The 16,737-nt window shown below is 44.1% G+C and overlaps 1 protein-coding gene across 7 annotated transcripts; it reads right to left on the bottom strand.

The window, feature by feature from the left end:
* Nucleotides 1-210: 210 nt before the first annotated feature.
* CNPY1 (canopy FGF signaling regulator 1) lies at nt 211-16,043 on the bottom strand. Of its 7 annotated transcripts, XR_012490276.2 has the most exons (6): nt 14,692-15,456; nt 12,892-12,988; nt 8,922-9,002; nt 4,827-4,912; nt 4,044-4,246; nt 211-3,380 (listed from the first exon to the last, which is right to left on the bottom strand). XR_012490276.2 is itself a non-coding variant. In XM_019742518.3 (4 exons), the coding sequence occupies exons 1-4, from the start codon at nt 15,843-15,845 to the stop codon at nt 8,968-8,970; spliced, it is 339 nt and encodes a 112-aa protein (XP_019598077.2). In that variant the 5' UTR covers nt 15,846-16,043; the 3' UTR covers nt 6,257-8,967. The 7 variants fall into 7 exon arrangements, 5 of the variants coding, with proteins under 5 accessions (XP_019598077.2, XP_088655888.1, XP_019598076.2 ...); XR_016021874.1 differs by lacking the exon at nt 4,827-4,912; XM_019742518.3 differs by lacking the exons at nt 211-3,380; nt 4,044-4,246; nt 4,827-4,912 and adding an exon at nt 15,843-16,043 and having other exon boundaries at nt 6,257-9,002; nt 14,692-14,895.
* Nucleotides 16,044-16,737: the final 694 nt, after the last annotated feature.

Genomic DNA, 16,737 nt, shown 5'->3' with positions numbered 1-16,737 from the left:
GTGTGTGTCGTAATCCTGGATGTCACACGATGTACAAATGACAGAAAGGGAAATAGGGGAAGCTAGACCTTTGATTTATGAAAACAGTGAAAGAGTGCAGTCACCCACCTGCTCATTTAGATCATTGGTTAAATAAATAATCTTGTCCTCTGCCGTTCTTTTTGGTGTGTATTTCTGGAGATGTATAAAATAAGTCTGTATTCTCAGGGGCCTGCTTCACCCAGAGCACTTTATTTTGTAAAGAATTCTGGCAACACAGGACCCAGTCCCCCATGGGTGCCACGTCCCCCTTTGCCACCAAAATACTGTATTTTGCCGTGTATAATGCGCTCCTCTGTATAATGGGCTCCTGTGTTTCTGGCCCAAACTTTCAGGGAAAAACTTCTTTCATTTTAATTTTTTAATTCAAATTTTTATTTGCTTACATTTAGCTACTGGGTTTTTGTGTTATAAAGGAATGTTAGCATTTATTTTCTGACATATTATGGTACAAGAAATTTTATGTAACAAATAATTACAAAACACAAGAACAGATACAAGGTACAAGGAATTTTATGTACCGGTAACAAATTTATGCGTCACAGAAGGCCAAGAACTCTTCATCGTGGCAAGTTCAACAAAACCAATTATCGTATTCTAGGGTATTATTTTGCACAGGGATATTGTTATTGATTTCTAGAGTTACACTTCTAACTCATAAGCATAAATAAAATAATTAAAAACATTTATAGAGATACAGAATTAGTACTACCCAGTATAATGCACATCTTTATTTTTCCCTCACAAATTTGGGCCAAAAAGTGAGCATGATACACGGCAAAATGCCGTGTAACAAGTGGCACCCACAGTTAACTTCTTTGTAAATATTTATTTCTTTGAAATCTGAATGTTGGCCTGGAGGATTTCTTCAAGCAGTCTGGTTACTAATTGTACAGCCCTCTCAAAAATGAGCATTAGGGACTGGATTTTTGAGATTTTCTCTGATACAATGAATCTTCTAATCCCCCTGGGTTGAGCAACCCTGTTTATGTGGTTCAGATGTGGGTCTCACATTATCAAAACGTCTTTCCTTGGTTCCTAAATGGTTTTTAGACCATCTTGTCCTTTTGGCTATAGTCTTCTTCACTGAGTAGTAAATGGCGTCAACTGATCTTTTGGGGAGGGTTTCAGGATGAAATCTCTTGAAATCTCTCGGTTAGTAGTATCATTTTATGACCAAAAACGAGGAGCGGGGAAGAGGTAGGCAGCATGGACTGGTCTAGCCGTCCGACCCAGGATGCTGCATTGCCTGGCCCCACACAGCATCTCCAGGCCTCAGTTTCTCCTCTCAATGGGATGACAGATGGCTGTTTATTTAGGGCAGAAGTCTTAATCTGGATTCTCTGAAGTTGGGTGGGAGAAGTCATCCTCCTTAGTCTATGTCTAGGTGAGATGTATCAGACCTTTTCCTTGTGAAATAGCCATAATGGTATCACAGGAGGATTCAGCATTGCCTGCCTATGACAGTGTCACCAATTTCAACCACAGATATTGTGGTACAGTTTTTTGGGGTTTTTTTTGCAGAGATCAGAGTATTGTTTCTGCTCTTCACTGGTCCACAATCAGTGATGAGACCTGCTTGTAGATGTTGCTGTTCAGTATGTTAGTAAAGAACACACAGCGTGATTGAAATATATTTCATAACTATTTTAATCTAATTGGGTTCCTAATGACTGTGTGTCTTTCATTTTATGCATTTGAATATATTCATCTAAGAAGGGCACGGCCATGGCTTCCTGAGGCTGCCATCAGGCTCCACGGCGTTAAAAAAAGGTTAGGGAGCTGTGCTTCAGAGGCTGTTGTGTGAATGTTTGCTAAAGGACGAACAGCTCTAGAGGGCAGAGAAGGGAGGAAAGGCAAGTTCAGAGAACAAAGTTCTGATCACAGTGGCAGACAATCAATGAAACCGCGGTGTTCAGAGCAGCCAGGCCCTACAGGGTGGTTCTGGGCCAGTTCTCCTGCACCTGGCTGTGCTGGCGCACGTGGGACATGTCTGGCCTCAGTGACCCAAATGCCCCACCTGTCCCAGGAGGACAGCAAGTGTCTGTGTTGCCCTGTCCCTTTCCTGTGCTCAGCCACACACACCCACACAGCATATGTTGGGGCTGTGTCTTGCCTCTCGGTGATGCACATTTTCCTGTCAGGAGCTTTAAGAGAGCTGTCACCTGTGGACAAGCCCACATCCGACCTGCCTTAATGAGCAGCAGTGACACTGCCCCCAGAGACCTGCTCTTTGAGAAGGACACTTCTGGTGGGTACACGGGGGCCTGGAGCCTGCCGCCCGTTCTCCTGACGTCAGAGCCCAACGGGCACGAGGACCGTGAGGTCCAAACACTCCATCTCTGGGGCCGCCCTTCGTTCCATCAGAGGGCCGCCCCCATCGGGAAGCCTGCTGGTCCTGCAGCCAGGACACCTGGGCTTCTGACCCTGCTCACTCAGGTTTCTCCAGACTCGGGTTTCTTCATCCACAGGTGGAGATAAGTGTGTTTCTGTGCAAGGTTGTTGTGAGGGTGACAGGAAACGGGGCCAAGGAGGGGTTTGTCAAGGGCCGCGTGCGTCGCCAGCCAGCGCTAGAGCAATGCAGAGCTCACGTCACCCTGCTGAGGACGTCGGGGCGCCCTGCTCGGGGGGCCGGGCCGGGCGGGGTTTGGCTTGGTCCCAGTTCTCTTACCCTTGGACTGAAGACAGGACACTTTCCAAATGGGGCAGGACTCTTCCGGACCCTCACTTACAGGGGGGCCTTTTCACCCTTGGAGGATAGGCGCCGGTCTGGACTCCGAGAGTGTTGTCGGGACGATGGATCTAGGGCTGCCTAGGCCGTTCCTGGAACAACGCGAGACCCAGAGGACACTGGCAGATGCTTCGCCTGTCGCCATCGGGCTGGTTCGCACCGGGACCGATGCTGACTGCTCACGTGCGTGCGTGGGCTCAGCTGCTGCAGCTCCTTCTTCCTGGAGACCCCACCGGCAAGAACAACAACAAAATGGAAGTGATCTAAATGACCTAACATGTTTTTAAAATCTATACTTTCTAAACACATGTATTTATTCCTATAAAAAATGCAGTTTTGGGGGATTTTCATTTTGTCTAGTTTTAAAGAAACAAACCGAGGCTGAAGAGGCTGAATGGCCCTTCTCCTTCGCAGTATGCAGGTCAGGGACAGACTGAGGTGGTGTCGGTCACCCAACGGTCCAGGGCCCGGGCTTGGTCTGGTCTGAATGGCACCTCCCCGTTGTTCAGGGACCAAGGGTTCCCACAGTGTGTCCCCCGTGGACCCCGACTCACTCTGCTGCCTCCAGGAAGAGCAGCGGCAGGAGGTGCCCACGTGGCTTGAATGTGGCCTTCGGAGGAGAACGGGGGAGAAAGAACCAGCAACGTCTACTCAGCGGGCTCCAGACTGAGGCGGTCAAGCCAGCAGATACACCAGCGACCAGCATGGGGCGTCCACCCCACGCAGCTCGATAAAGGGGGGCCCAGCTGAGCAGGGACCCTCCGTTCCTGGCCGTGCTGTGCTTGGAGCTCCCCGAGGTTCAAACCAGAAAGAACAAACGGAAGGGGAAGCAGATGCACACGCCTCCCCTCTGTAAGGCTTTGTGTGAGCCTGAGGGCGGCCCAGGTGTGTGCTCCTCTGGGACCAGGGCATGGACGGATGCTGCGGGTCAGGGCACGGGCTGCTCAGAGCATGGATGCAGGACGGCGTGGGAGTCCTGATGCCACAGACAAAGGGGCTGCCAACGTGGGCCCGCTCGGTGCCAGCCAGAGCTGTGGGATGGGGCATGTGACTGCCCTCCCCACGAGAAGACTGGGGCTCCCTGGTCCCACTGCTTCCCGCCCTGAGTGATGGGGTGACTGTCAGGTGACTCAGCACTGTTAGTGACTAAGAGAAAACTTCCACTTTGGGAATAAGTCATAGGAACTACAGAAACTAAGGGTGTGCTGGATTTGAGACTCAGCCATCAGATAGAAGGAAAAGCGTTTCTCAAAAAAACAAAAAAGAAAAATACCTTTCCTAAGATTCAGTGTCTCACACCCATGAGTATGGAACATCAGCAGTTTTTATTCCGCATGGTTTAAGGGTGTGTGTCATCACAGGAACGCTGGTCCAGGTCGCTTCTACCTCCCTGCAGAAGGTCCCTGTGGTGGCACTGCCGGCGGACACGACAGCCACTGAGCTTTTGTGGTTTGGCAGGAAGGAGTGTCAGCACACCTGCGGGCACAGGCGTCTCAGGCCGAGCTCTGCCGACCCAGCTCTTAGGGTTTGCACGCTGCCATTGGTCCAGGTTTTAGCACCCACAAAATATACAAATACAGCTAGCTGGCAACACGTCCTGTTCACCATCTGGGGGTATTGCTTCCAAAAAAACCATTCAAGTGACCCTTTAATCTTACGGCATTAATATTTAATCACGGCTTTGATTGCATATAAAGGCAGTTCGAGTGTATATTTTCACCTAAAGGTCTAATAATTTAATAACACTTATTGAACCTGCATTTGTATTAGATTTCACTCCGTTTTAATATCACGTTGCTTTAACTAGGGTCCATTTTTAATGGGGACCAAATAGTCTATTTTTTGCTCCTCTGCATTCTTCTGCAAACCACAGAGCATGAAGGTGCTTTAATCAGTGCCCTTCGATGAAGAACAGCAAAGCCAGAAAGACCGTTTCTCTCAGACAATGAAAATCACCTGGCGGAATCTCCCTCCCTGTTGACAATGGCGTCCCCTCATGGATTATTGCCACCTTTCTCGGCCCGTATCTCACAACATGCTGTGGAGACAGTCCCACCTGTTCGGAAAGCAGCTTGGCGGCAAAGCCCTCCCAGGAAACGGCAGGAGCGCACGCAAAGTCTGCAGGTGCCAACCTCCTTGTGCCTAAAGTTTGAAATTGGTATTAATGTTTGAACTTGGCACGTACAGGATCTTCCCGAGTCTCTGCCAGGCTTCCTTAGCTGCCAGTGGGCATCCAACGCTCTGTTCTGTAACTTGTGCTGCTTAGATATGGGTTTATTACCACCCCCGAGAGGAGGTGGGGTTGGTGGACTCCCGAGCAGCCCCCAGGGAGGGCACGCACACCTCAGTCACCTCATAGACCCACCAGGCCTACAGGTCAGGACTCGCCCACGCCGAGCAGTTGGCAGACTGACTCCCTGCGTTCTATTTAACGGTTTACCTCATTGTTCTGGGCTTTTGCTTGGTGCTACTCTGTTTTGGGGGACACAATTTTGACTCCCAAAATGGTTCCTTGACATCTGTGTTCCATAATAATGAGCCCCATTATAATGAGATTCCACTATACTTCCAGTGAGACCCCCACGGTGTTTTTGTTTTCCAGTAACTTCTTAACAGGTCGAACGTGTTTTGTAAATATCTTCTGTTGTGAGGTCGAAGATTTTCTACGTGTGCTGCAATTTAGAGGATTTTTTCTTTCTTTCTTGAATGAAGATGAGGGGTATAGAAATAACGTTTTTTCTCTGAGGTACTAAAGACGTTTTTAGACCCCTTTTCTCTGAGCCCTCCACCAGGCAGCGACCACCGCTCTGGCTGACGTCCCTGTGTCCCCACTTTGTATCTGTGCACGTAGGTTTGTATGTGTGCGTCTCCGTGTCCGCGTTCCTACTTACACATCCATCTCCTGAGTCCTGAGAATTCAGAAGGGCGGACAGCTGTATCTGATGTTTGGACCCCACTGCCCCAAACTGTCCTTACAAGGCAAAGCCTGACTCTTCTCGTGATGTCCCCCTACAGACAAGTGAGCTAATATTATATTTAAGTGAGCTTCTCCTTGGACAAAAAGAGCGGACCTCCCTCCTCAGCAAATACACGTTTAGGGCAAGGGGTAGCAAGTACAAGGGACAGTGTCTTTATGGCATCTTTCCCAGGCGATTTAAGGGCCACGAGTTACATTAAATATGACTTTCATATTTAATGTATTAAACGAATTATCTGAGGAACTTAAGAAACTTATAAAGGGACATTAAATTACAGGAAGAAAATCATAACAAAACCACACTTGTATCTAACAGGCATCTTTCTATCGTGATGATTTAATATTGTTAATTGCATTTTGGCATAAAGCTGTGCCATATGTCACTGAGTGGGCGTCAAGATTTAAGATGAGCTCACAGATTTGTGTCCAGTTTTAAAACAGGCCACAAAATCACTGCAAAGAATAGCTGCTTCTCATATTCCATTACCATCTGAATTTTAAGGCTGATACATAATTAAAAATTTTTATTTCGATCAAGCTGTTCCATACGTGAATACATATCAGCCTAAGCAGAGTAACAGGTATAAAAAATATAACCAGCTATTGGCTCTATTTTTTCAGGGCTTGTACTAGGAAGTAAAGTATTGATGTCTTGCGTTTGGGACTTTGGCTCATTCCACTGTACACTCCTCAGTGAAATGGATTCATTGCTTGTGGCTTATTCTGAGCAAATAGTAATCCACATAACAAATATAAACTGTTCATCTCAGCCAATTTGGTCTTTTCTTTATGAGAACAGGTTCACAGAAGTCTTCCACGGAGACCCAAAGAAACCGTCTCATAAAAGTACAATTCGCAGCCATGTCTTCTCGCCTCAATATTTTAAGCAGCATCACCCCCCCACCACCCACCCCATCTTTTCCTCCAGGAATGTTTCTGACCTGGAATTAGGTTGCTTTTCTTTTAACTCTGAAAAACTTTTCTGTCACATCCTAGGTGGTGTTCGTTTTGTTTGCCCTGGCTTTCTGCTTTTGTTTTGTTTTTGGTCAATAAATGTCATTAAAAGGGCAGAAATGTGGTGGGGAGGGCGCTACAGCAAGCAGTTACTGTGTCTCATTATTGTTCATTAGCAAAAGCAGCGTAATCTTCCCATGACCCAGAGGGAAACTGACGAATCATGGCAGCTGCAAGAAATACAGTGGTTTCTATCACTCAAATGTAGTTTTAATCCTTAACTTAGTAAACTACAAATATTTACATGAGTTTAATAAGTTTGATCTGGAAAAAAATTCTGAAAAGAAAGTCCTGAGATATCACACGTCTTGTGAGAGACAAGACTATTTTTACTGAGCAATAAAAAACTGAAAAAAGTCATATTTAGCAAAACCTTAGATGTTCGTTATCAGAGGCAAGATGCACGGTTCTTCCAGTCAAAGCAGAAGCATCAACATGCATTAGAAACATCCATCAGTGGAAAGAAGGCGCACCCCTCCGTGTTCTCTTAAATTGTAAACAGGAGCCCAGATTCTCTTAAATTTTCTATATTAGCATCAGTACTGTCTACATTTCAGGATTTGTAACAATTGCCAATGAGAATAAGGAAAGGACTATGGTAACACTTTTACAATTATAAATGTTACACTTTTAGTGGATACTTTGTGCCAGCGTCTCTACCTTGTTCCCGAGAAGAAATAATGTTTCTTTTTTGAGCATTTACCGAGAAAGCCCAAGTTAGAAAAATGTTTATGACTTACTATTTGAAATGTTAAATTAATCTTAAATAGATAAGTTTACATAAAGAGATAGGAACTATGTTTTAAATAACAATTTTACTACCTTACTGAAAAATGGTCCTAATTTTTCTTAAACCCTATTTCTGTTCTCTACCAGCTGCTGTGCAGGTTCATTGGGTTACAATGTGCAGGCCCTCTAGGATGTAACAAGCTACAGACAAACCAAAACAGCACACATCTCCTCAATTTTCCCAAATAAATAAGAGACATTCACATAAGAATCTGAGTTAGGGTGGAGAGAGATGAAAATGGAAATGGTAAATTTCCCTAAATTTAAGAATTTTTCCTCCTGACGAGTCAGTTCACTGGTTTAAACAGTGTGCTTTCTAGGCAATTATGGAACATATGGCACATAGTTTTGCTCTTTTAGGGAGGAATTTGTATCATCCTACCCAGTACATTCTCCCTGACGACAACGAGAATTTCTTTTTTAAAGCAGGTGTAGAATACGCCCTGACATTTTAAATGATTAAAGTCAGATTCCATTGAATGGAAATTTAACAGAGACAATGAAATGTCTGAACGAGAGGTGGTTACTACACTCTGGTATTAGGGTGGTCAAAAGGTAATTTCCCAAAAGGTCCCACCTTCCCTTCCATCTCCACACCTACAAAAACGCACAGATAGAAGAACGATGGGTTAGTTAGTTAGTAAAATCTACACATTCAATGTTAGCTAAAGTCTTAAAAAAAAACAAAAACACAGCAGGAGAGTTTGCAGCAAAACAAAACATGGCCATTGGGGTCATCTTGTTAAGAATATACGACGTAATAATAAATGAACTTTCTGAGTCATTTGAATTCAGAATGTATGAGTAAGGCCAACATAGTTAATATTCACTAAAAAAGTAGTCTCTATTTTTATGCATTCAATTAGATTTGAGAGATTAAAAACTTTTTAAACTTAAGGTTTCTAGAAATTTAAATTTCATTCCTGCTATAACGTGAATTCATTTCTTTCACCGAGAGCCATATATAACCCAGAAGACACAATCTAGAATTGGTGGCAATATATTGCCTTAATTTCATGATCAATCAAGTATTTAAGAAATTAAATCATGTTATTATCAAATAGAACACTATACTTGTATGTTTGATAAAATATACAATCCACATTAAGTCCTTATTTCATTTACGAAATGGCTTCAATTTTTTTTTCCTATTACCGAGTGAAATGCTTTATTGCCAAGCCTGTTTGTATCAAAATCCACAAAGGTAGTTTGTTTTATGCCCTCAGCTTCAGCTATAGAAAGAATCGGGGTTTGTCATGATGCCAAACAACAGATTTTCAACAAAAATATCACACACGAGACAACGTGGTATAAACAAGATATAAAATCTCTTCTCGGGAAGAAACATGAAGACCAGGTGCAGACACGGACCTTGGGCTGTGACTTGACTCGTCTCTAACGAGTAGCACGGTCATTCCTAGAGTTCAGGGTGGTTAGAAGCGTCACACAGATCTGGCGGGAAGAAAAGAGAGAGAGAGTATCACTATCGCATTCAAAACCAGCCCGTAAGTCACTGACTTTATGCAAAAAAACACATTTATGCAAAAAAAGCACAGTTAGAAAACTTTTTCTTCTCCCATCCTCCCGCGTTTTTTCGTGGAGTATTTTACAATCAAGCCCAGGGACTATATCGTTCACCCATGGCCACGCAAGTTTTAAGAAACACTCGACACAGGGGCACCGAGCACTCGGGACTTAATCCAAGGAGCACAGACGCTGTGATGTTGCTTTTCCAGCTGGAAGCTATTGATGCCAAGCCTCTTTAGAAAGGCTATGGATTAGTTTAGCTACATAATTTATTTCAAATAGGAAATATGCTAGCCTTTGAAAGTAATCATTTTGTATATTGGAATCTAACAGCCCCGTCAGTGTGGGCAAGTTTATACAGAAAGGTAAAAATGCTTTCACTTAGCTGTGGGCTGAACATTTCTAGCTACTTGTGCCTTGCTCCATAGGTTGCATTCAAAATGATCATGTGACCATCAGCCAGATGTCGTGAAAGGTCTGATATGAAAGCCAAAGTGACAGGTATACGGAATACATTTATGTATTTATATAGACACTCACACACGCTATCTGACGACTACCTTCGTAACCTGCAGTGAGGGACATGTTCTCCACATTGACTGGACTCTAGCTATACTTTTAATCATGACCTTGTATCTTGTTAAGATTTTAAAACATCATTTGGACTTCAACACATTAAAATGATAATCTTGAGAAGCCTGGGTTCTGTGTCCCCAAAATACTCCACCACGAAAATCGAATGAACTCACTTTTGTTTTTCGCCCAGGAAACAAAGATGACGTAAGGAACAGCCTGCTCCCCTATTATTCTCTCTCACCCAGGGACAGAGTGTATTTGGTAACTTTTATTCTACCCAGTGAATAAAATTGTAGTGGCCTCCACGGAGCCACCTGCAATCTCCCAGCCTTTCACGGAGATGTTTTCACTCGTCGGAGAGATGACATAATGTTTATGAAAGTCTCAGGGATGCATTCTTTTTAAATCCAAACAGTCATCTTGAATTTTAAACATAAGGTATGTTTTCTCCATGACTCCCCGTTTGTTTGTTTGTATGTAGGGGCTGAATCTTGGAATCTCAACATTTTAAAGAGTCATATATGTGTTAATTAGCTAGATGAGGGGGCACTCTTTCATAGAGTGTGCATGTATCAAATCACCATGAGGCACACTTTAAATGTCTTATCATTTTATGGCAGTGATACCTCAACAGGGCTGAGATTTTTAAAAGTCTATGAATGTGCTCCCAAGTAATTATTAAAAATAAAGTGAAATGATCCACATTAAATAGAAAAAAGCAAAATTCATATATATATACATTTATATACATACATATGTACACATATACATATACAAAAAGTGTATATAAAGTACAGAAAGTGACTAACCTGCCAATCAAATCTCTAGTTCTAGAAATATCTAGCTTTTAAAAAATTATTTATCTCCATAAAAGCAACATGTGGACATTTTAACAGGTCTCAGTAGAGCACATTGTATACGCTGGGTAAAGAATTATTGGTTACCCCCAGCACACACACACACACACACACGTACACACACGTACACACACACACATACACACATACACGCACACACACACTTGGCCGTATCTTGGAAACATCATTTAAGTCGTGGAGATGTCTTAGCAAACTTGTTGAACAACGTAAGGTAAAGTCTCGCCTTACAAAACAGACCACGAACGTACAAACGCCAGGCTGCTGGAGGAGACCAACTGTACTTGTGCCACAGATTAGGTTTGAAAGCACCCGGAATGTCTCTGCCACATGAGGCTCAGCTCTTTTACAGTTATCTGAAACCATCCAGGATGCTAACACATATGACTTCTCTGTTGACGCGGTTAACTGGAATTGTTTTAAGTCTGAAAACACTCGAGCTTGTTATGTGGTGTTAACCTACTTCAGTAGTAGGGGGTTGGGGACAGAGAGTCTAGTCTAGCCTCCTTTTAGGACTAATACATATTGTCAATGTCTAAATTATGAACAGTTTAGAACATCCATAAATACATTTCATGGAGAAACAGAATGTGAGAAAACCCACTCCATTCCGCCCCCCCCCATAGCCACTGGCTGCCCCCTCCTTGTATTCTCAGCAGTTCCGAAGAGCTGATATTTCTGTTTATAGTGTAAATACTTAATCAGTTTTAAAAAAACATCTAATGCTAAGTAAGAATGAACTATCTAATCTTGTGTTATTTTTACTAGCAATATTGCATGGCTCTTAGGTTTATGCTTTACGTCTGCATACTGTTAATTTTTATTTCCAACTGTACATATGCAGAAGGAAGGCAAAGAGATTAGTATTATTGAAATTTAGTCGAATTGCTGCACTTGGGAACAAGGTCTTTGCCCAGAATCTTGTTATTTGGGGGTGATTGCTGCCATGAAGGGTGAGTGAAACTTTAAGTCCTCTAATATTTGCGTGGGTGTTCTTACAGCAAATTACCTACATTTGCTAGATGGCTGTGACAAGTCCAAACCCTTTCTGAGGAAAACTAGGTAAACAAATATTTCTAATACCGTTCGCCATATTTTTGCTTATCTCTTAATGCATACATACATCTCTGAATTGTTTGAAAAAAGTTCAAAAGTACTTTCTTTGGGAAATTGCGGTTATGCACTTAATTTATGTGAATTTCACAAATTACAACCTTCCATGTGCAAAATGAATGAAAACAGCTCTCGAACCCTGAGCAATGCTGACTGTATTATGCCACTGTTTCCTTCTTCAAACTCCCAACCAAACTGGATCTTAACCGGAAAACAATGCCATTATCTCCTTCGAGTAAGAAAACTTCCTTATAAGTTTCTTGTTTAATAACTTTTGATGATGTAAATATTTATCTACGAATGTGCAGTAACTATTCTTTTAAGCACTTTGGCAAAACATATCATACTGTGGATGGAGGTGTGTTATCCTTTATTAAAAACTAAATGTCTCATGCTTCCAAAAATGCATGAAACTACTCCCCTGGCTTTCAATCACTGTCCTCATATAGATCATTTCAAAGGTATCTGAAAACAACACAAAACTTGTTCTCCACTCTTCTACACGTATTAAACAAGTATCAGAAGGATAGAAAGTGTATGTTTAACCAAACAGATGGGAGGCCAGTGCTACTGACACATTTCAACTTTGTACATAGTACGTACAGTTCCAGCAATTTTTCCTGGCTTCGGAGTGTGTGTGAGTGTGAGTGTGTGTGAGTGAGTGTGAGTGTGTGTGAGTGTGAGTGTGTGTGAGTGAGTGTGTGTGAGTGTGGGTGTGTGTGTTTAAGAATATGAGTCAAGCATTATTTTCCACCTCTGCCAGAAAAAAAAAATTAAGTAGATATTCTGGGAAAGGAACTTGAAAAAAACTATCCAGCACCCCTTCTAAATAAACAAAAAATGTTTAAAATGTCTTACTAAATAAAGACCCCACCTTCTGACGGTGTTGGTGCCAGGCACAGAGATTCAGTTCCTGGCTCAGGGTGGACATTTTAATCCTCTAAGAGTTTCAGATGGGAAAGTGCTTTGAGTCCATCTGATTCTGACGGAACACGGGCTCCTTAACAACTGGAAATCAAATATTTCTGAATGCACTTAAAATGTAGAGGAAAGGAAGGGTTGGCAGTCAAACTGCATAGCCCTGTGGTCGTGTTTATTTGTTTCCTCTCACAGGGCGTCAGTTCTGATTCAGTGGAGAGCTGTTGGTGGCAGGGAGGCATCGGGGCTCGGTTTGAAAATAAGATGCTGCGATGCTGAGTGGGCGAGGGGGTGGGCGAGGGAGAGGGCACATGTTACAGCAGACACAGTACCTGAGTTCTCATTGCACAGCTTGTCAGCCAGGTAGTGTGCCTCCTGGGCGAGAAGTGAGAATATTTCATCTTCGTACTCCTCTATTATGGTCTCACACTGTAGAAATGTCATCACAACATATGTGGGTACATACGCATGCACAGAACATGTTACCAACATTTTATGAGCTAAAAATATGAACCCATGTTTGCAAGGTGATCCATTTGCATCAGCCCTTTTGCTTCACCATCGTCACCACGTAGGATGAACCCTCTTTCCAGCATGTTAATTGCATCATTTTCCCGGGACTTCACTGGTTAGTCGTGTGGAAAGATGACAGTGAGGAAGGAAACCTGTCCTTGTATTTGTTTCTCTTCCTTAAATTGGAACGTTAGGAATAGGAAGAAACGGGTTTCCTATTTATGGAGCTGAAAAGTCTTCATTTTCTTTTCTCTTGAAATGGTTAAACCAGTTTCCTTCAGATTTAACATAATAATCCATTTTGTGGTTTTAAACCAGGTTCTGAAGTGTGAAAACAATTAAGCTTTCTCAGCAATCAACATACATGCAAGTTTAATTTCACTGTGGATAACACGCCTGACAACCACTCAGGGAAGTTTCTTTTCATATCATTTAGAGATTCCCTCTGCTGTGCTGCCCCCCTGCCCCCAAAACCTGACTTTTTAGTGAAGAAGGAGCACAAATTTCCTGTGCACTTGAAAATCTTAAATTCTAACTGCAGTCTGTGTCTGCGTGAGAGAACCATAAGGTTACAGTTTTAGGAATTGCGAGGCTACTGAAGGCCATTCACAAGAGAATTGTAAATCGTTTTCCGAGTTCATTAAGCAAGACTCTAAAATTTAAAAATGGCATTTTAAAATGTTTAAATTCCACTATAATATGTTTATGTAAAACCTGTGAAATACGAGCACCCTTACTCACTGCAATTCTTATTCCACAGCCCTTTTAACCCTGAACTATTGCCTTTACTTTTTAATTAAAATGAAATCTTCCAAAGTCAGCTAAAGCCCTTATTTCAGGGTTTCAGCATGCCTGATATTTTGGCCAATGTGTGAACTTAATACATTTTTTAAACAAGCTTTCCCATCACTTTGATTCGACAGCGTTAAGTAAAGTGAAATATATTGCAATGTGTTTTGCCAGGCACACTCTGGGAAGCCAGAGGCCAGCATGCGTGTAAAACAAACATGATACTGGGAGGGAATTTGGCGTTAAGTCACCTTACCTAAGCCTTTGTTTAACTTAGTTTGTGCTAAAATACTTGAATTAACTCAGGAAAAGAAATTCTCTCTTCTGTGAAACCTTAGAGGGAAAAAAAACGAGGTGCGTCACTCTTCCTCCACCACTGGAAACGCTCGATATAAATATTTGAATACGACATTCATTTTAATTTGGATTTTAACCAGGAACCACAGCCCCGGATTCCCTATGTGGGAACCTGTAAAAGACCTGCCTGGGCAGGAGGGGAACCCACCGAGACCCCTCCCGAGTCCCCACAGGAGCAGAGCGACGTGCAAACTGTGTCTTCAAGTCACTAGGATTTGTAAGAGCACTTTCTGGAAAGCGTCCCTGACCCGTCTCCTCTGAGACAAAATAGCACAGCCCCTAAGGTGTCTCAGAAGCCAAGCTCCTAAACGCACGGTCACCACTGGGAGTGGCCGGGCCACAAGCAAACGGACGACATTTGAATGTCCAACGCCTTGAAACTCAACAACAACCGAAACCAACAGCAAAAGGGCTCCCGGAACACGCTCAGCCAGCACAGAAACGGTCAGGGCTCGTCTGCCAAGGGAGCTTACCGCGAATTTCAAGGGTCTGTACGCATCCGAATGAAAAAAGAATTTCTTAAATTCTTTGTATATTTTGTCTCCTTTCCTTGGAGCGAATCTCTTGAACGTCTTTTCCTTGGTCACGGGGTCCTCTTCAAGCTTGTAGTCATCCATTCGCTCACACACGTTATCCAGGAGCTCTGTTAGGAACGCCTCAGACTGGGCTAAGGAAATCTGTCCAGAAAAACACCGGAGAGAACGTGTCTTCATGTTAATAGTATTTAAAAGACGTTCCAGTGAATGCATATGGCAGCACCCCCCACCCCACCCCCCGCCACCAACGCCAACATGTATTCATTTCTTAATATAATAATGTGTGTGCAGTTGTATTAGCCACAGCATTTAAGAAGTGAGCTTAAATTCTGGTTTTTAAAAAGTGCCTATGTCTGAAAGTGGGCAGAAAAGACGTTCCAACTGGAAACTGTGCTTATATAGATAATATGTAAAAGCCATTGAACATGCAGAATAAGGCTTTGTAAAGCGCGGAAAATGGCTGTTACTATCTCTCTACTTGCCAGAGATAGAGATAGAGACAGATGGAGAGAGCGACAGAGACAGAGAAGGCGAAGAAGAGAAGGGACAGGAGAGAGCAGGAGGGCTGGGCGGTGTAAGGGAGGCGACCGCGGCAGACACAGCCGGCGCTAGCCCGGGGCCAGGACTCTCCTTCAGTTCAGCAGAACTTGGGCAAAGCCACAGGTTTGCGCTCCTCGGTGGCTTCCGCCCCTGCTCCGCTACTGCCCCGGGTGGGTGGGAGCGCGGCACAGACACAGGCGCGCGGGATGCCCCTGTCGCCGGCGCGGCTCCGCTGTCCCTTGGAACAGCTGGTGCCCGTCGCCGCGCGCCCTTCTCCCTCCGGAATCCAGCGCGGATTCAGAGGACCCTTTGGTCACCATCCCCGCCCCGCGCGCGGGGGTCAGAGAGCACCCCTCGCCCTTGGTAACGGAGACAAAAACTTGGGGGCCGTCTAGACAGGTCAAGGTGCAAGAGGCTGCGTCCCCGCGGCTCCTTCCGGAAGGGGGCGGGGACCCGCCAAGGGCGCCCGGACGCGCCACGGCCCGGCCTCCGCCGGCTCTGTCCCTCTCCACCCTCCGCTGATCAAAGTAGGAAGTTTGCATGACAACCATGGTGAAAGGGGCTGAATCACAAATGATCTCGATTTCTGCGGTGTTGCTCTATCCAGCCTCCATTGTCCCCTTTCAGACGCAGTGTGAACCCTTCCGGTGCCAGCGACCGCGCGGCATTCACTCGCGCGCCCGGGCGCACAAAGGCCTGCGCGCCTCCCCGCCATCTGGCCGCGAGTCGCGCGAAGCGCGCGGCGGGGCTGGGGACCCGCCTGACAGCGGGCCGGGCGGTGCCGCTGTGCTTTTAAACCCGCTTCTGCACAAACCACTCCGGCGTCACCGCCGTGTTCCCCCTTCTCAATGAGGAATCAACTTTGTAAAAAAAAAAAATGTTTAAAGAAACATGGGAAGAGGAAAGCGCAAAAGAAAAACACCACTAATTAACTTTCAACGGCCCCACCGTGGGCCCGGTAATGATGTCCGTCCTTAACGCCCCAAACTTGAGATGGATTTTGAGCTGCTTCCAAGGCCCATGCACTTTGCACTTTAACTGGAATATACCACCCCATTTATTTAGTCACTAAAATATCAACTTAAAAAGACTCGTTTTAAAATGTCTGCAGTCCAAAGACCCTAAAGTAAGTGGCTTAACGTGTATGTTCCTAACAGAAGTTGCATTTTATTTACACCTTTAATGAAGTCACTCACGCATTGTAAGTTGTTAAAAAACAAAACCAACCAACAACACATGGGTCCCGAACAAATGCAGCATCTGTTTTATTAGCTTAAGGAAACTAAGGATTCAGTGCATAACGGGGCTGGAAAGTTACAAAACCCAGAGGTAAATTCTTAAATTACAATTAATCGTTAACAGAATGATTATGGTTTTTTCCTGCCTGTATGCGCTTGAAGTCTATTCCTTATCTGATACACATGAAATGTATTCATAGTGCTT

Source organism: Rhinolophus sinicus, chromosome 8 (assembly GCF_057876585.1).
Source record: "Rhinolophus sinicus isolate RSI-liver-muscle chromosome 8, RSI-T2T, whole genome shotgun sequence".
Taxonomy (NCBI): domain Eukaryota; kingdom Metazoa; phylum Chordata; class Mammalia; order Chiroptera; family Rhinolophidae; genus Rhinolophus; species Rhinolophus sinicus.
This window is presented reverse-complemented; position numbering and strand designations above follow the sequence as displayed.